We start from the raw sequence: 20,818 nt of genomic DNA on the forward strand, positions 1-20,818 counted from the left end.
TGTTTAATTTTAATCATTTTGATACCCACAACATTATATTAGCATTATAACCAGCAAATGACCACAGCAGAGGCATGAGCTATGACATCAAAACATTAAAAATGTGTGTAAAAGTGATTCAAACTGTGTCTATGTCACACAGAGGAGGAAGAGGAGGAAGAGGAGGAAGAGGGAGTGTTCCCATGCAACATCTGACGCTGAATTCCCAAAACAGGGTGGCATTAACGTAAACTGGCTTCTACTTGAAAGCCACTGGTCGAGTGAGTGAGAAATGTGGGTGGAAAAAGCAATGTTGTATGACATGTCTCCCACTTCCTTAATGATCACTATCAAAGTGTTCAGTCATGCTTGTAAATATTTTCCATTAAAGTCAGAGTATTGTCAGTAAACCTTCCTTGTGTTGTGTTTTACTGCACTCTACCAGACGGCTAAAGTGTAATATCTTGAGTGGACGCTGTAGCGCTCACATTAGACCCACACACAACCCAGAGGTCACACGCTGATCATACTTTCTCATCTTTCCTTTGGGTGTGCAGCGTCTCCCTGCAGTGACTCATCTCTATTTATCTGGGTATGTCTTCCTTCCGTCATGGCTTCTGGGATACTGACTCATGTCAACACATATCTAGAAGCTTCCTTTGACTTTCACGCCTCCAAGATTTCCTGTAAAGCTGTTTAAATATCGGTTGGTCCATGTCTGCCTCCACACATTCAAAGCCCTGCAGCTCAAAGTCTTCTACTGTCACTGGACCGTTCATGCATGCACAAAGTCACGGTATCAACACTCAACACATGGCAGCACAGCACAAGTAAGTTTCTCATTTTGGAGTTGGTGCGTTGGGTTTCCACCTAAAGTTGAAATTCACTGAAGGTTAATGTCAATGATCCAACAAGCATGACCTGGAAGAGAAGGTATCTCCTACATCAGAACGCCGAACCTACAGTGGTGTCTCAAGTCAAGTTCAGTTCAAGTTTCACAGACTAATCTGATCTGTACAGTAGAAACATTCACACCTATCAAATGTCTCCATACCATGGCATCTTACAGCTTATTAACTTCATTAGCAACTCCTAGCACAGGGAATTCCCTGGTCGCAAACATATCCCATCAAACCTTTGAATGTTGACCTCCTAACTTGGAAAGATGCTTCCTTCCATGTGGACTGGAAACTTGGCATTCATACTCAGTTTTTAGTTAAATGTATTGAACCTGTGGACGTCAGCGTCCCACTTCTGGCCCAGTTGGAGGCTTTTACCAAGGGAAGTGCAGAGAGTGCCTTTATATGCATGATTGCACCTTTTTATATTTCATAGCCCAGAAAGCCAGAGAGAGAGAGCATGAACATTGTAACATCTTCCCAATAGGGGGGGGGGGGGGGGGGTGGTATCATGTCATATTTTGTCTCTCCAGTACAGTTTAATTAGTTTTGAAAATGTCTCAGGAGGAAAGTGTCCTCAGCCGAGATGTTGGAGCTCCTGCAACATGACATGATCCAGTTAGGGAGCGAAGGCTGCATCCGATCCCCAACCAAGTTCACGTTAACCAAGCTGAACATCTGCACTAATGCCAGAGACAGAAACAGCAGCAGGAGTGACTGAATAAATGTTGCATCTTATTCCTACCATCATCTACTGCTTTCATTTATTTCAATCATTTAATTTATTTATGTATTCTTTAATTTATTTATGTCTTGTTCTTTTTATTGATCCCAATGTTTTTATCTCTTGGTGTCGATTTGATGTCGTCTTTTTATAACCTTTATGGTCTTTCATTGCTTTTATTTCTTTATCTCTTTATTTTTATTGCTTATTGCTCTAACTGCTTTTGTTTCTGTTTTGTCACTTTTATTCTTTTTACTTGCTTTTATTCTCGTTGACCTTTGGTGATTGACCTTTGTTGAAATTTCTTGAATACTCTCCGTTTGGCCTCATTGTTGAAAGTTCTGTTTTGTATTCTGTAATCTCCCTGTTACCTTTGCTTTGTCTGTCAAAGCACTTTGTAAACATCCTGTTTTTAAAGGTGCTATATAAATAAAGGTATTGTTATTATTATTGTTATTACAGCACCTAGATTATATGACCAAGGTTAAACATTTTTTGTTTGTTTTGTTTTTACGTCAGTGTGAAATGTCTGATAATTGATGCATCTTTGGTTCATCTTCCCACTACACTAATGCCATCACTATTCTGCATATTGTGTAATAGTGTAATAGTATAAAAAAGAGAAAGCTAGCAAATATAACTTGACAGTTGAAAGAAGAATACAAGCCAACTTCCCAAAATAGAGTACAAGAACCTAAATATACTGCGGCCTCCAGTGATGCAAGCCTGACAGCGAAGGCACTGTCTATCTAAAAATGCTCTGTCCAACACAACCAAACATCAAATACAAACATCATCCCAGATATTTATTTTCCAGCCACATCCCTATTTCCAGAGCCTGTGCCTTCCTCCCAGACAGGCTGGTATTTGTTGTGCTGTTGGGGGTGATATATATAGAGGAGACAGACATAGAGGGATTCCAGTGGGCAGCGGTGTGGCTGCGCAAGGAGACGATGAGGAGAGAAGGCCACTGTGTGTCCCTAACATTGACCCACCCTGCTAATGACAGAGTGCAGTCCGGACCCAGCTAACCCCAAATTACTGCCCTCGCCACCAGCTGTGACCGCTGCACTCTCAAAAGTAAAACGGCTTGGAGGAAGCTTCAAGAGCTCTTTAGATTGAAACCATAGGGGACCGCAAAATGTTCCTTGAGGGATCCCATTATAAAGTGTTTATGAAGCTTTCGATGCTTGCTGATTCACATAATAGTAGGACTTTCTATAGGAAACTCTATAGGGCTGTTTACTTTAAAGCTGCCTGTTGTTTGGACCCTCGAACTTAGCAGGGTTCATGGACCAAACATCAACCCATCATGACAACTCAACATAACAATCCTGCCGTAGAGGTTGCTTACCACAACAGAATTGTACGGCTTGTTTTTCTAAGGATACATGTAAAAATGCAGGAGACTGAGAAAGAGAAGTGTCAGCAAGAAGGAGCTTATACAATACAGACGCTTTTTTACTAAAAGTGTAATTGTCCAGAAAAGAAACATAATTCTTCTATAGGGGATGATCTGAGATGTGAATCCCAAACAGACCTGGCTCTATTAATTCTACTGACATATTTATCAACCAATGCAAGGCAACAATACTTCCTGAGTTGTTTTCCTGTACTGTCAGTAACGCAATTAAGTGTACAACAACATTTTTAGGATGTAAAACGAGATGACAGAAGAAGACACTGACCTGGCGATTCCTCTCATCCACGATCCGTGTGATCTGGATCTTCTTCCTCCCCATTGTGAAAACGTCCCCTCACAGCCGAAGAAGAATATCAGTGGGCTCCAGGTGTTCAAGACTTCACCAGGCAATCCTTAACACATAGCTCCGCTGTCAGCTCGGTTACTCCAGTATCAGTGTAGCATGGCTTGCTGAAAAAGAGATAGACACAGTCAACTTAATCCCAATGTCATACAGCCAAAGTGGAACAATTCGGCAAATGCATTTTCATAAACCAGAGTTCACAAGAGCCTCACTTTAGAAAAGGTTGTAGATTTATTGCATCAAGACAAAAGGCAATATCAAGAACTTCATGTCACTGATATTGTGCTTATATTGTGCTTGACTAAGGAGCAAGGTACATTTCTAGAATCTACTCTCTGTTTCAAATGGTTCTGCACAAAGACTAACACATAACCAACTATTAAGATATGTTCTGCATCCGCTTGGCAGGACCAGGTGGATCATTCTTACAATGACTCAACCAGGCGGTCATTCAATTATTGTATTTGACTATATCCTGCATGAAGTATTGAAACTCTACTCCACTGTTGTCTTTGTCACTACTTGTTCCACTTCACTGTTTCTATTCATCAGACAGCAAGGAGCTTCACCAGAAGACCATTAAGTCCTCCAAGGTTCAATAAGCAACCAGCTGAACATGCTAGTCCAGCGACAAGGACATCATCTCCCACCGTTTTTCCAATTACAAACACTTCCCAATGTGTTCGATCACATGCAGGGCCACCAGGGCTCCAAAGTCCTTTCCACCTAAGAAGCTTTGAAATCAGGTCTGTGAGTAAATGGCGACTGGATTCTCTCTGAACAGAACAAGAGCAACTCAAGACCTCACTCATTTGAGAAAGACCAAGGGAACTAAATCTAGAGCATCTACTTCCTCACACACCTCACCCAGCTGGCTCCAAATTCTCCTCCACAGAAACACCACCATGAATATTCAGCCTTGTAGTCCTCAGTGAATTCCCCTCTGCTCTCCTGCTCTCTCCTCCTGCAGAAGTTCCCACCTGCCTCGCAGTGTCCCTCCTCTCCTCAGCCTCAGTGTCTCTGAGCCCTGCCTTCCCCCAGAGCTCCTTAGCTCGTTCCTAATCTCATCTGATCTGGGAGGAGGCAGAGAGTGAGGCGAAGCCCGGCTTTATCCTAACCCTCTCTGGATTACTGCAGCATGTGGATCCCAGAGCTGAGCCACCAAACCCCCCACTGCAGACCCCGCTCACCGGGTCGGGAGACGGGACAAATACATTTGTCATGCACCAGCGGAAATGTATTGGTGATTATTTGCTTTTGATTTAAATGAACTCTATTTTTGATGAAAGACAATATGATTGAGTGCCAGTCTGTCCCAGACAACAGATAAATACAGGATAGATTAAGTGAAATAAAATCTCATGCTGATTTAAAATGCATTTAAAACCTCATCTTTATTTTCTAAAGTATGTTTGTTGTAATGTGATCTTCTCTCTTTGAGTGATTGTTTAAGAGCCTCCGGCTGAATACACCATCAGTCTTACATTTCAATGGTTGCCTTATTTCCCTTGTACATAATGGCTATTGGTTTGCAAGACAGCACGCTATCCCTAAACCCATCCAGTTCATCACCGGCCAGGATCCCAGCTGACCCTGCAGGGTCTGTACAGGGTGCACACAGTAACAGACTCCTTGCATATTTAGGATTTAAAGGTCACAGGGATTTATCTCTTTTACAATCTGGATGAGTTAATGGCAAGAAAGAAATATTTCAAAAGAGAAACACAAATCCTTTCCAACAATCTCCTGTGCTTCCATTCCCGTGAGACAAGAGACGGCTGACATTTATTTCTCTGTGTCTTCTTGAGTGATTGATCAGTTTCATCAGCATGTTATCCGATGGCAAAGTTTCAATCAGCTAAATGGGTGTAGCAGTGGTTAAGATAGTAAATACTGTCATTTACATTATTGGGAAGATAATCATTTTTAAGGTCTTTATAATACACAGACTTCCGCTTATCCTGTGGTCTGGCTTTAGCAAGAATACATTTCAAACACTTTAAATCACAATAATCTAACCGGGGCTGCAACTAATGATTGTTTGCATCATAGTTTTATCTGATATCTGTTCAATGTTTTAAGGAGTTGTGAAAAATGCTCATTGAAATTTCCCGTGGAGTCGTCAAAGTACTTATTTTGTCCAACCAACAGTCCGAAACCGAGTTGTCCTGTGACTGCTTTATCATCTGTTATATCTGTGAGAAATTGAAGCTTAAATACAGAACACATTCAATACAAAAAAAAGAACTTCTTAATATTCTGTTTCTTCTTTGTGACATAAATCTTTGCATCAGGCTACAGAATCTGTGGAGCAACAAAGGAGCCTGTTAAAACATCTCTTACATGGTCTTCCCAGACGAGCAGTCCTGATCAATGCAGATGTAATATGTTACAACGGCAGATATTCTATCCGGCTGACGAAAAAATCAATACGACCCACAGGCTGAGCCAACAGGCTGCAGGGACCAGCAGCAACACAAACAGCAACAAGGCTGAGCTCTGTATTTGTTCAGGTCCTCAGCTTGTAAAATTATAACACGCAAAAAAATATCAGTTTTCTATATTTCTAGGTATAAATATATTTTAATTTATTGAAGGTCTGAAAAATGATCAAACACAAATGAAACAGCTCTGTAGATATCTACACACGCTCTGACCTTCTCAGCACCTCTCTATAACTTCATAATATCCCCCCTCTCAGATGTATCTTTAACAGGAAGCGCTAAGCCCCCCGAGCCAACCTCACAGCCAAACGCTCTTCTCTTCATCTCACCCATGAAATCCAATTCCTGTGGATCTTTAGAAGCGTGACCATGCTTTGTGAGGGTGTGAAGCACACTTTTTCAACGTGCATTGTACAGGATTTTCTATCTTTTATGCCTGTACTAAAGCAGAATGTCACTGATTGTTCTTTTGTTAAAGGAGCCTGGATGGAACATTTGTCTACACATACAGTAAACTGAATGTGTGACACAAAATAAACAGGTTTTCCTCTGTGTTCCCTGAAAACATTATTTGATGGTTAGTATGGCTGTCAGTAACTCCACTAATGCTTTATACATGTATTACCCCATGAGATTCATGCCAACATGGGAGATTTTGTTACAATAAACTAGAGCCAGGCTAGCCATTTCCCTCTGTTTTAAGTCTTTATGCTAAGCTAAGCTAAGATAAGCTAAGTTTAGCCAAGCATCCCCTGGCTGTAGCTTCACACTCGGTGCAAAGTAATCTTCTGATCCAACTCTCAATCAGAAAGCAAAGGAGTGTATTTCCCTAAATGTTCATCTATGTCTTTAAAAAATCTTTTAAACTGCCACCATTTTTAACTGCCACCATTGATATGCACTTGAGCCAGGGACCTCACTATATATTAGTTCACAATCCTCAGTTGGTGACAGAAGAAGAGACCATGACCCATGACTGTACTGGAAAGGAAATGTGGGCGGGACCAATTGGGGGATTGAAACAAGAGCATAGTGCTGTTCTATGAACACATTGTCACAATCTTCTTTATAAACTAACAACATTCAAAAACAATTTAATTTGTTATAAAATGTTTTATTTGCAGGTGCTGTCTCAGATATCAACCATTGTATGTCTTAAATCTAAGCCAGCTTCATCAATAAAGGTAATGTAAACACAGATGAAAGATGCATTAAAGCTCCTGTGAGGAACTTTGGTTTGTGGTGATTTTGGCTGATTTTGTCCTGTACATGCTTAAGTGGTGTTTTTAAACAAAAAATCTCCTCCTGCTTTCTCTAACAGTCATATGTCTCTCTCACTTTAAATGTTTGCCCCGGAAAATGTAAACAAAGGCAACATGCAGTTAATCTCTTCTTTTGACACCTACCCCTACAGTCTGACACGACACCTACAGCCAGCAGTTTCAGGCATTAAAATAATAATATAGAAATAATCAATCTTGTTGCTGATGGTCTGGTTTGCTTTTGTAGCTCATAAAGAGTCATCAGAATTAATTTCAGTCTGTTTCATAACCAGCGAAAAACTCCTCACAGGAGCTTTAAGTAAGACGGCCAACCTTTTATGTTAAACAAATGAAACCAGGAGGCTACAACCACTTCTTCTTTACAGTGAACGCTGCACTGATGACCAGAACCCCCCACAGCCACATGTTGGCATTTCTACAATACAATATAGTAAGAAATAAGGTACGTACAAGTCAAAGTATCTTTATAAACTAATGTCACCCCCCAGGAAGACATAGTTGAAGACTTTGGCAACTTGGACTATTCCAACTCTTCACCTTTTATCTGCCTTTCTTTCTTTACAACATGCAGCCCCTCAAAACTGGCCCACTGAACCCCATGTACCCCAATAAACAGGGTCAACAAGAAGAACAAAAGTTCATACATTGTGGGCACTAATTAACACCCTCCCCCTCCGTCTTTCTCATCTTCTCATGTAAAGAATAAACAGAGTCAGAGCTGCAGAAGGTTAATCACGCTGCTCTCAACAGCACCAGGTTGTTTTCAGTACAAAGCAGCACAGATTAATTGGCAGCCTTTTCATCCCTCCTCCTCATTAAAGACCATGGGTTCATCTCTAATTGTGTTGACCTCACCGTGACCCCTGCTCCAGTCACTCCAACAGTGAATCAATGAGGCTCCAAGCTGATGCTACCCAGCATGCACCACTAGGTACCCCCCAATCTCCTGCTACCACTAGAATCAAATCAGCACTGTCCCTGACGTGTGCAGGACTGAACATATTTGGTTCGGTCCTTTATTTAACTGATGTTTTTTGACATGGTTAGATTCATGGCTGTTTGGTTGAAGATGAAAGAGTTTGCAAATGTGTTTAAGTCTGAGGCACAGATCACACTCCTTATTCATGCCTTGCCTGCAGCTCTGCTCCTCTCCTTTGCTGTGTTTGCTCAGTCTTGTCCTTCTTCCTCCAGCAGCTTATTTGCATCGTCTCCATCAGCAGGACGAGAGAGAGGCTCTTTAGCTTGAGGTACAATGCTGCAGACTGATAGAGGATTCTTCCTCCCCCCGGCGAGCCTGGACATTCTTTGAAGTTCTCATGAATTGAGTTTTTATAAAAGTTCTTTGGGGAACTTATCCGGGTAAACAGGCTTCGTGGTGGACGTGCTCCCCGAGGGAGATGGACTGAGATCAGGCTTGTTTACTGGCTGAAGTGTTTAACACTTCCCTGTTTAGAGAAGCTCTTAATGTGCCGTCCCTCCCCACATGCCCTACTGTGAGTATGACTTCTCTTTGATGTAGGGAAGCGAATGACAATTTATGTAAAAACATAGCAGAGATGCAGCATCTTAAAAGAACTAACGACTAAATTTGCATTTTCTTATGCTAACGATGCTCGGGCACAATGAAGTTAACGGGAACGTCACTAAGCAGCAACATCAGATGCAAATGAGTCTCCTTGTAAATCTGCTCAATGACAAAACCTGAGACCCGGAAAAGTTTACATGTTCTACATCACCCTTTTCTATGGCTCACTGAGACAGAAACATGGCTGCATCGGTGAGGTAGGAAACGCCACAGGCCCGATTATACAAGATTATTGCGACACTTAGAAGCTCCTGTGAAGACCTTTCGGTTTGTGTTGATTTTGGCGCCCCCTGTGTTTGCTGATCTTGTCCTGTACATGTGTAAGACGTGTTTTTTATTTTAACATTCAAACGTATCACTCGCTCTGAAACTTTGCTGTGGAAAACATAGAAGGAAGGCTGATTTGGCAGCGTGAAGTTCATCGCCTCGTCTGACACCTACCCCCCAGCAGTGGTTCGAGACATAAAAAATAACTATAAAGACATAATCGTGTCGCTGTTTGTCTGGTTTGCTTTCATAGCCCATGTAGAGGCATCAGTAATAATTTCCGTCCGTCTCATAACCAGCTAAAAACTCATCACAGCAGCTTTAAGCCCTGCACTTCTAAATAATTTGCGGAGTCAGAGATATCTTGGAATAAAAGATGTAGCTTTTGCAAACTGCAAAAAACACTGATGAATTTTCTGTGGAAATTTTATTAATCTAATAAGAAAAAGTTTTTAATCAGTCATTGCATAAAAACTAGATTGTCGAGCAGACCGCTATCAAATAAAACTGCCACCCAGACGCAGACTTAAGATATAAGGTTTAATCAAATAAAGGCAAAAAACAAGGCAGAACAACAAAGGCTTACTTAGAAAGTGTCCAGGTAAAATAAATCCAAAGGAAAAAAGAACCAACAGGTAACAATCACAGGGAGCCACAAGGAAACAGGTAAATCCACAGAAAGAAGACAGTTTAACAGGGCAGGATGACAAAAGTTCCACAGGTTACACGACAATGAACCAGCACAGAGACAGGGGAGCACAAAGACGAAATAAACTAGGAGGTGAGGCTAATCAGACACAGATGAGACAATCAAGAGGCAGGTGAAAACAGTGAAGGCAGGGCACATAATCAAACAAGAGGGAAACACACAAAGACAGGAAGGGGACCAACACGAGAGACAAGGTGTCAAAGTAAAACAGGAAATGATCTAACCAATGAAACACAAATGAAATACTAACTAAAGACTAAATTGTGACAAGAACACAGAATAAACTAAATACAAAACTAAAAAACAAGAACTAATGACAACAGGAGACAAAGTGACAGAGCAAAACAGGAAACAACATCTGATCAGTTTTTAAAGTAAATTACTGTTAAGATTTCTTAGATTAATTTGTATGTGCAATATTATAGACATAATCTATATAATAAAAAAAACAAGGGGCCTGTGTATTGATACAATATTGTCGCACAAAAACTGTGATACTATGCTGTATTGATTTATGTGCCCGCTCAGAGACTGTGATAAATTCATCACCCACAGTCAGCCTCTGGTCTCTGCAGAGTATCGACACTGGCTCTGCTGCCTTGCAGGTCACTGAGCTAATGAGGTTCTGCCTGAAATGTAATAATTAAACTCCTCTCCATCCAACAGCAGCCCAGCCATTTAATGTCAGGCTGAAGGCCACGCAGATTAGATGGCTTAGACTGTCATCTGCCACCCGACTCCCTCGCTCAGTTAGCACACTATGATGCTGTGTGCAAGAGATGAGAGGAGAGAAGATCAAATGTGAGTATGTGTACATTTATATTTTCTCCAAACAAATGATGATATATTTGAGAATTTCTCACTCGACAGGCCCTTAGCTTCAGTGCTGCATTCACTGACACCCTATTCTCCAGCGTGCTGTTAAGTTACTCACAATCTCCCAGCCTTATAAAAAGTCCAAGACAGCAGTCTGCTCATTTAATTACTGGCCTGCTGTGATGTCATTTCATTATTGTGTTGCTTTTATGACAGTGGCAGTGGGATAAGATTTTCCTGTCTCAACACAGAGACACTGATGTCATGCCTGCAGCACAGATTGAAACACAAGCTGCCCTGTAAAATATGCTTCAGTACTCTCTGTTACTGTCATAAAAACACTAATTGGCCTTCAGCTGAACTTTCATTGCTGACACAATATGTTCATTTTAGCCATTGTCTTGTTTCTGTGCAAAGTTTAGTAACAATACTGAGGTGAAGTGATCTTGGCTTGACGTGGTCGCATTGTCTCAGTCAAATATCTCATTTCCAAACTGAAACAATGCAGCATGAACAATGTAATATTTATAACAAGCAAAACAGGCCATAGCTCTGCAGGGCCAATAAAGTGAAAAATTCCCACCTCATATGTCCCCAAACAATTCTATGTTAAAGATCCCATAACGGTCTCACATATGGTAGTGTTACTTTGGCGAGAGGATCCATTTCAAGGCCGTTTAGCGTTTACCTTTCAAGCATTCCTGACCAAGGCAGCGACACCTCACAGATTCTGAGCATGAACAGCAACTTTCCTTGAAAAACTCAAAAGAGAAACAGATGTAAACAATATTCCCGAGAGTAAAATCTCTGACTAACACTGTTGTTTTTATGACAGGGGCAGTGGGATCAGATGTTCCTAGCATGTTGATGCAGGTTTTTCAGACCCGGGCAGACCTGCTTATAGATGCCAAGTGTCTCTTTTCCCATTGCCAGTGAAGTACACTCCTGTCGGTCTCTTTTCTGCTGTGTCACGGTCTGACGTCACAAACACGCCTGAGACAGGGTCAGTAAATGTTACGGTGGTTAGGTCTTTATTGTATCTGTTACTCATTCAGTCTGTTTATCAAACTCGGCGCAGACAAAGGGTGGAATTTGTAGCTGAGATAACAAGAAGCCATAGAAGTTACCGACGGAGCATAGCATTGCGCCGGAAAGGGGGCGGAGATTAGCGTGTCGACAAGTAAATTTTTTGGTATGCTCGCCAAAAGTGTAAGTAAACAATAACCGCCGCTTCTTTAGCTATAGCGCCCCCTTCTGCTGGAATGCTGCTGCTGTCCGTCATCTCAACTGCCGCTGTGACGTTCCAGCACTTTGCATTCTGGGATACAGTAGGCGAGGTAGACCGGTTCGATGCATACTGGAGATTTTCTCCGAATCTGTACGACATCCGGGTATTTTTGGCATACTGCACATTTAGCTTATGTTTGCATACTGCATACTACATTTGGGCCAAATCAGTACATACTGCTAGTATAGTATGGCATTTCCAACACAGCCTAGGTGTGGCGCTGTGACATTCGGAACCAGAGAAAATGCAGAAACTTCTGCAGCCATCAAAGAGTTCTGCGGGTAACTCCTTAAACACAAAACTAAAGAAACATCATAACATATCATAACAACAACTATGCACAGTCATTTGAGAGCGAAAAGAAACCGACAGAGTAGACAAAAAGTAAATCAGTCTCTCTCTCCATATGTCAGCGTGTTTTTGCGTGCACGGGGGGGCTGTCTTTGAATAATGGTCGAATAGTTCCCAGTGCATATAAATAGTTTATGTACTTGAAATGCCCATCTCTAATCCGGTCCCATTCTTTTTTTCTAATCATCTGTGACAGCATTTCTACAACACCTTCAAACTTCAAAGTGCAAGTGTGCGATGACTCCTATGTGTTTTAGCAGGGGAACATTCAATCACACAGTATACAATTCTGCTCCCTGTGCTGCTAATATTGGTGTAAGCTAAAGAATGCTTACATTCGGTTCATTCAGTAAAAGATAAACTTCAACGTGAACACAGAATTGGGAAAAACTCTTCCCGGGGGCAGCGCATCGTCACACTCTGTGGCTCTAAAGCTAGCATGAAAGCACTTGTTTGTTTATTATTCTAATCTGAAACAGAGCCTTCAAATTAAAGCTCCTGGAAAGAGGAGTTTTTAGCTGGTTATGAAACAGACTGAAATTAACACTGATGCCTCTATATGGGTATGAAAGACCATCAGTGACAAGACTGATTATATCTTTCCAGTTATTTTTAATGCCTGTAACCACTGCCGGGGGGTAGGTGTCAGACGAGGCGATTAACTTTGTGCTGCCAAAGCAGCCTTTTTTCTATATTTTCCATGGCAAAGATTGGCAGCGACTGATACGTTTGAATGTTAAAAGAAAGCAGATTTTTTGTTAAAAAACACCTCTTAGGGCTCGATCAGACAGAGCGTGTTTTGCAGGCTGTAAAACGCGAGGCGCACCACACTGCCTTTTTTGTTGAAGCCTACGGTTAAAAAAAGACTTTTTCTACTGTTGTTAAAGCAACCACCGAATCATTAGCTGTCATTAACCTAACCGTTATACTGTAAACTGACAGAAGGCCCGCCTCTCCTTTCATCTGATTGGACAATCAGAAAAAACGGCAATGACGTCGGGCGCTTAGAACGTTTCCTCAAAAACATGAGGAGCACAGATCGGAAAAAAACACGAGGCGCACAGATCGGAAAAAAACACGAGGCGCACAGATCGGAAAAAAACAACGCAAAAGCAGCACGCAAAAAGCGTCCCTCTCATTGAAGACAATGACAAAAAAGCCGCCCCCAGCTGCTAAAACGCGCTCTGTCTGATCGGGCCCTTACACATGTGCAGGACAAGATTAGCAAAGAGATAAAAGGTACCACTTTGTCCACCGGGGGCGCCAAAATCAACAGAAACTGAAGGGTCCTCACAGGAGCTTTAAGTTCCACACTTTTCACCCTGGTCATGCGTGGTCTGTCGCCACGTCTGTACAGCCCCTGCCCTGTATGTACTATTAAAAGAATCATGAGGTAAAGCTCTCTGCAATCCTACAGTACAGTCACACAATCACCACATATACCAGTATAGACTGTATGTTCTGCTCTTTGCTCTGTGCAGACGAGTTAGCAGAGCCACAAACTTCACCAGTGAGAAGCATCTGGAGCTTCGCTCCAATCTTTTGATCTGCTAAATGATATTATAATGAATTCTTTAACATTTGTGTTTGTTCCTGCTCTCATTGAAATTCTGTGCTCTCAGCAAAGTAATATCTTCCTTTAATGTTGGGAGGAGATGGTAAGTAGATCTGAGGCCTCTATCCTGAGGGTCCTCCATGCAATCTCCTATCCCCCCACCCCTAACCCCCTGCTACACACACACACACACGCACACACACACTCCAACACTACCATCTCTATCTCTGAGATTACTGGGTAAACAGTGGGCTCTTTCAAGCTGGTGTACAGGACAAGTAGAGTTCAGTAGGAGTCATTATGCAAGTCTTTCCACAAGCATTGATCCTGAATCAATCCCTCATCAGTGCTGTTTGTGCTCCTTGTAAGTGGCACTTTCAGTGAGTGTGCCACTAAAGAGTTTTACATTTCAGCTGTATGAGGGTATAATGGAGATAAATACCTGCCACAATCTCAAAGCATACATTTTTTACAGTATACTTCAGCTACTTTAAAGATATTCAAAGCTATGTAGGAAGAGGTTACCTCCAATGTGCAAACCAGCACACACTCCTGTAAGGTTTAGCATGAGGAGCAAAATGAAAGATGTGCATTTAGCAAGAAAACAAGTGCTCAGTGCTCTGATTAGTTTCTGAAGACATCACACATAACCAGAATGAAGCACTCTTTATGGGAATAAATTGCATCAAGTGCTGCCCATGCAGCCAATGTTAACACGTGTTTTTGAACTAAATATACACTGGGCTGGCTTTGGCTCAGTGGTGCAGTCTGTCGTCTCTCAATCGGAAGGCTGGGGGTTCGATCCCTGACTGCTACAGTCCACGTGTCGAAGTACGCTGAATGGGTATAGATCTGAATGGAGACTGGCACGGGCTGCACGGTAGTGCTGTTGCCTCACAGCTAGAAGGTCACCGGTTCAAACCCTAGTTTGGGCAAGGTGGGCCTTTCTGTGCGGAGTTTGCATGTTCTCCTCGTGCATGCGTGGGTTCCCTCCGGGGTCTCCGGCTTTCTCCCACAGTCCCGGCTTCCTCCCACAGTCCAAAGACATGTTTGTAAGGTTAATTGGTGACTCTAAAATTGCCCATGTGAGTGCGAAAGGTTCTGATTGACTGGCGACCAGTCCAGGGTGTACCCCGCCCTTCACCCAATGGCAGCTGGGATAGGCTCCAGTCCCCCGCGACCCTGAACAGGATAAGCGGTATAGATAATGGATGGATGGATGGAGACTGGCACTTAGGCCTTTGCCATCAGTGTCATTTACCATATAACCTTATTATAATATACATTTTGTTTCCTTGATCAGATTTTCATGTGATTTTAGATTGGTTTTTTTAGCTTCTGCTAGATGGTCCTCTATGTAAGAATTATGACACTAAAGTGAACTGTGTTCATCTGTTTGCAGTAATTTCTCCTTCACTGAACTGCTGTCATGAGAAAATATATTACAGCAGGGTCAGCTGGGATTAGGGTGTATAATTGCTGAAAGACGTGTGTGAGATCATACTGGGTGCTTCTGTGAGAAATCAACCCGAGCAGCCGTGCTACAGCCAAATGGTTTCCTCTTATTGTTGTTGATATTACGATTGAGCTAAATGTGAATGTAAACAACCACTGACAGCTAACCAAGTGATCAGCCGACCAATAGCATGCACCTATCATTCAGAATATCTACTCTTAACAGCAGCAAGTCTTACGATAACATAAACTATGTACAGAATCTTCATTATGTCAAAAGTGATAAACCAGAGATTGGATTTATCCAGAATCACCTTATAGTGATTATATTTGAGGGGTCCTGCACCCTGATGTTGGGAATGTTGCTGTTATTCTAACACTGTGTCCTCACTGAGTGAGATGCTCAACTCAAGTGCTCTGCGTCCTAACTGGCTACAGCCGCCAGAGCGTCCCGACTTGTCCCGCTGTTTTGAGCCAAACTTCTAACAGAGGCTCTCTTTTATTTTTAAACTGTCGCTCGTGTTGAAAGCACTGATTCAAGTTGTTTATCAAAAACCTAAATAAGGTGGAATCTGGGAGGAGAAAGTTCACCAGGGAACTGGAGGATTCTGATAAGAGTCTGTTTTCTGCTTTACTGTGGGTCACTAGAAAGTTCAGACATAGGACAATAATAAACTTGTACTTGATCGGATGAGTCTCAGGTTGAATCTTGAGCGCACAGTTGATGTGTAAGTGGTTTGTGTATAAATGTGGACACAGAGGCTCCGGTGTTGTACGATGTGATGAGAGAGTCAGAAGCTGACTTACTGTTACCACACGATGTAAAGGACAGATTTGCTTCAAGCATCTCTTCATTTTTTCAACAGTTCCTCATTGTATTCGTTTTCTTGAAGCGCTCTTTGTTAAAAATAGTTTGGAACAGAGTGTGTGGAAGTTGCTGGTGTAACCTGGTCCTCAACTCCAGAGTGAGAGTCCTCATGTACAGCCAGCAGTAATGAAGTGTTGGCACCATTAACAACAGAGTCAGGGCTCTGAGCAGACCCAAACCTCTCTGGTCTGGACTCAGTCTCTGCAAATCAACACTGAGTTTAATTAAGCCAAACCACACCACCATTGACCCAGCGTTACTGTTTAAGTTGGCAGGGCCGAGGGAAACCTATTTACTGTGAAAAATAAAGGCAGTTTTATGTGACTGCAGGAAAGTAGATTGCAAGGCTAATATTTGGAAATTGTTTTATGTGATTTCTGTATTTATTGAGTGTAATTTCTGAGCCCCTCAGCTGCATTTTTAGCATCAAACGTGCGGGTGTGTGTGGCCCGGCGGTCAGACGGGAGGCAGCCAGAGGTTTGGCTGGTCTGGAAGGAGCAGCTTGGGCCTGATTACCGGGGCGACCCCGCAGGAAGAGATCTCAAGTCCAACAGATTAGGAGCTCTTCCAGAAACCACAGCGAGACAAGAGGAGAGGAGAGGAAACAAGATGAGGACACGTGGAGGCGAGGGGAGGGGAGATAAACCAAACCCCGTCACTTCTTGAAGACATGACTCAACACTGAGAGCATGATTTCAGTTTAACTCTCCAGAAGAGATACTCATAAAACACATTTTGCATCTCCCCTGACCCCTCAGCTCTGCCTGTTGTGTTATTTGAATCAGTCGAACCAGAGTTACATAATCTCGTTCTGAACATTTTAGTTTGTATTCTGTGAAGGACTGGACTGACGGGAGAGGGTCACACTGTACTGCAGCTTCTTTCAGTAATTTAAAGTTGTGGTTTTATGAAAATAAAAGTTTTTTAAAACATTTAAAGATGAACTAATAGTTAAGATTATTGGTCAATGTCGTCCCAGGAAAAAGTATATAAAAAAGTATAACAGACTTCACAGAGTGATCAGATGTTACCTTGAGGTGGTTGGAGGAACTCCTCTTCAATGGATAAACGGACACAGGGGAGAAGATACCACAGAGAGCACTTCCTCTTTCAGCTCTGAGATCCTGAAAGATAGAACAAACAAGTTTTAATATCTAAACATCTTCAAAAGCAGGTGAAAATTTAAATTAACCAAAGCCGAACAAAAAGCAGTTTATGCTTAGGTTAGCAAAGGTGGAAACTGAAGACTACACGAGAGCAGTAATTGACCTTATAATCCTCGAATGTTAAAAGCTCATTGAACCAAGATGAAGAAGTACCAGAGATGACGTATTTAGATTAAACTTTAAAAGTCATGCTAAAACGATTTGTAAAACGATTAAGGCTTACCATACCTGTTTAAGATAATAGGAAATTGCTTGACATCAGACTGTGCCATGCTGTTTCTAAACTGAATGATATTCTCACATCTGTGCGATGGTTTGGCTGCCTGGTCTCAGGCCAACCTGTCTGTAATTAAATCTATAGAGTGTCTTTATAATCGGGCCTTGAAAATCTTGGACAACAAATAAGGTACCACAATTTTAAGTAAAAACAACATTTAAAGTTTTGCCATTCTTTTTCTCAGACAGCTTTTTCCGTGAAAGGAACAAAGTCTAGGAACGTGCTACCTGATCACTTTGCTGCAAACTTCACCACTTTTAAAAGAGCGACCAAATCCTGGTTTATTCAACAACAAACCTGCACTCACGTCTAGCTTCTAAACGTAATGTTTTTAATGTGTTAATCTTGTTGTATTTAATGTATTTTCTTTCTTACTTTTCTGTCACTAACCTCTCAGTTGCCCCAAAAGCCCTTCTTGGGACGGGTGTGCAAACTAGATATAAACTCTAGGATACTTGCATTGGATGGCTGTTTTCAGTTTGTCTATGTATATTGTATCTGTCCTTATCAAATAAAGCATAAACCAGGGGCCCCACCCTCTTCACCCTCTATCTGCTCCCCCTGGGCAATCTCATCAGCAGGCATGGGGTTTCTTACCATTGCTATGCTGATGATAGACAGCTCTACCTAAGGACAACCCCACTTCTCCTTCTCCCCTGTCAACATCCACACTCACCACCTGCCTGGAGGAGATAGAGGCGTGGATGAAGCTCAACTTTCTTCAGCTGAACAGGTCCGAAACAGAAGCCAACTCCGCTCTTCCACCATCACCAATATCACCTTCTCCGGCCAAAGCATCCCCCTTTCCACATCTGTCACCAACCTGGGTGTTAAAATGGACCCCCAACTCACTTTTGACATCCACATCAAACACCTCTGTAAAACATCATTCTACCACCTCAGGTACATCGCCAAACTCCGTCCAATACTCACCCTGGCAGATGCAGAGAAGCTCGTTCACGCCTTTGTCTCCTCCAGGCTTGACTACTGTAATGCACTTCTAACCGGCATCTCTGGAAAGAGCATCCAGAGGCTCCAATACATACAGAACAGCGCTGCAAGGATCCTGTTAAAGGTCCGCAAATATGACCACATCACCCCCTTTCTAAAATCCCTTCACTGGCTCCCTGTCCCACTCAGAATTGAGTACAAGGTCTCCCTCCTCACTCATCAGTGCATTCACGGACATGCCCCCCAATACCTGAAAGAACTCCTCACCCTCCTGACCTCCTCATGCACCCGCCGTTCTGCAACCAGGAACACCCTCCAAGTACCCAGAACCAAGCTCCGCACTATGGGTGATCGGGCCTTTTCCTCTGCAGCTCCGAGGCTGTGGAACACCCTCCCCGACCACCTGAGGGCCCCACAGACTGCAGATGTTTTTAAACGGGACCTAAAAACGTATCTTTTTAAGAAAGCTTTTTGCTAAGTGCCTTTTAGAGGCTCTCCTTTTAACACATAAAAATTGTCTTGTTTTATTTTTCTTCTCTGTAGCACTTTGAGATTGCTTAAATATAAAGTGCAATACAAATAAAATGTATTATTATTATTATTAAATAAATGAATAAGAGGACAGACAGTTTTCCTCAATGTAGTCCCAAGAACATACACACAACTGTTTGTGTGAGGACCATCCGCAGTTAATTAAGTCGTATTATTACATCAGATGAAAATATGTGAAAATTAGATAACATTTTTTTGCACACAGAAATGATGTGTGTAACGTTAACATCAAATAGAAAAGGGATGAAAGGGGTTTTTGGTATCACATGTAGTTGTCCAGCAGATATCAACGTCCAAAATGTCCGGTGGGAAAAAACGGCCAGATAAATAAATAATGAAAAAACTAGTAATGGCGTATTTAATAGGTTATAGTGTTAATTAAAAGAAGTGTTGCCAAGAGAACTTAAAGTAACAAGCTCGAAGATTTTCATGTAAATAAACGTTAAGTCACCATCTATCTTCCGGTTTCTGTAAGCATTGGGAGGAAACAGTAACCTACTATGGCTGAACAAACAAAGAAAAGATGGATGACTACAGATACAACTTCAACAATAAGTGAAAATCCAAAGAAAAAGAAACTAATTGGACGCTCAGATGAAGCAAACAGTCTACAAAGGAAAGCGACCGTCAGCCAGGAAAATCAAGAGTTAGAACCACCACAAAGGGAGTCAGCTGTTACAGATTATTGCCAGAGGGTGGCGCTCAAGAGCACAAGAATTTAAATCTTCCAGATTGTATCTTTAAATATAAATCTATATTATACAACAGCCTGGTTTTGCCTCCACTGTTAAAACATCAAGAGATGTACAGGCAGAGACGGACAGCAGCGCAGTGCGTGGCTACAGCGGGTTGAAATTCCACACGGCCTGTGAAATTATCATTCGGGATTCTGGGGAAATCTACTCCGACCGTGCAAAGCTGGGAAAGGTTGCCAGCACAATTCCCATGTCGAGTGTGGCTGCAGAGCGTGGATACTCGCTCCAGAACCGGATAAAAACAGCCCTGAGGAGCCGCCTCTCTGAGGAAAAAGGCTAATAACTTTCAAGTTGTCCCGATGGGTTGGATGGCTTCAACTTTGCAAAAGCAGTGGAGTTCAATGAAGCCCCGCTGCAAACTGACGTAAACAGCAATGTGACCAACGGGAATTTGGACCGACAAGGCTTTTTTATTCTTCATTTAGACCTTTATTGGCTTCTTCAACAAGCTTATTGTTAAGTTATTTCATTAATGTTAATGGAGTGCAAAGACACACATTTAGCATGATGTCTAATGAATTCATTCATGTCGAAATTCATTCATTCATTAGGCATACGGCTATTCAAAGCATATGTCCAATAATTTTCCTATATTGCCTGAATATTAACGGCCAAATTGGTCAAAAAAAGGAGTCTAGTATAAACTCTGATCCACTGTCGTAAAAGTTTACCATAAACATTTGAGTGTGAAATGAGCCTGTGCTGTCCCACATCAGTGTGGATGTTAGCATCTTCTCTGCTGTGTGTGATACATGTCATTTGCTTTAGCCAGCCTCGCGACAGCTAATCAAAGTGGATCAGAAATGCATTAAGTCCACACAGGAGCTGCATTGGCTTGAACCCTCTAAAGCAGGCCAAAAAACTAAGTCAGTCAGTCAGTCAGTGGCTGAGGACCCAAAATAGCCTCTGAATAAAACACCCACACAGAGACACACAGTGCAGCTTCTATTACTTCAGTGTGTGGTGCAAAAAGAGAAGCCTGTCCTTCAGAAGTGTTGCTATTTCTGTTTACCACAAGGCCCCAAATATTCTGTCATTAGGGAGACTAGGAGGGAAAGGAAATACCACTGAGGGAGCACATGGACTCCACATGGCCACACGAAGGAACCCAGCTGACAGGATGGACTG

At 42.2% G+C, this 20,818-nt stretch overlaps 1 protein-coding gene across 1 annotated transcript in view; it reads right to left on the reverse strand.

Moving 5' to 3' along the window:
* LOC138587170 (myocyte-specific enhancer factor 2A-like) overlaps positions 1-20,818 on the reverse strand; it is a 55,334-nt gene that overhangs the window by 25,274 nt on the left and 9,242 nt on the right. The window contains exons 2-3 of the mRNA XM_069657946.1: positions 17,021-17,113; positions 3,291-3,475 (exon numbers count right to left, since the gene is read on the reverse strand). Coding sequence (XP_069514047.1) covers positions 3,291-3,344 — 54 coding nt within the window. The 5' untranslated portion in view covers positions 3,345-3,475; positions 17,021-17,113. The remainder of the gene's footprint in view (positions 1-3,290; positions 3,476-17,020; positions 17,114-20,818) is intronic.

The sequence above is a fragment of the Semicossyphus pulcher genome, unplaced genomic scaffold, assembly GCF_022749685.1.
Source record: "Semicossyphus pulcher isolate SPU_LCO1_2020_fin unplaced genomic scaffold, fSemPul1.0.p SCAF_1, whole genome shotgun sequence".
NCBI classification, from domain to species: Eukaryota; Metazoa; Chordata; class Actinopteri; order Labriformes; family Labridae; genus Semicossyphus; species Semicossyphus pulcher.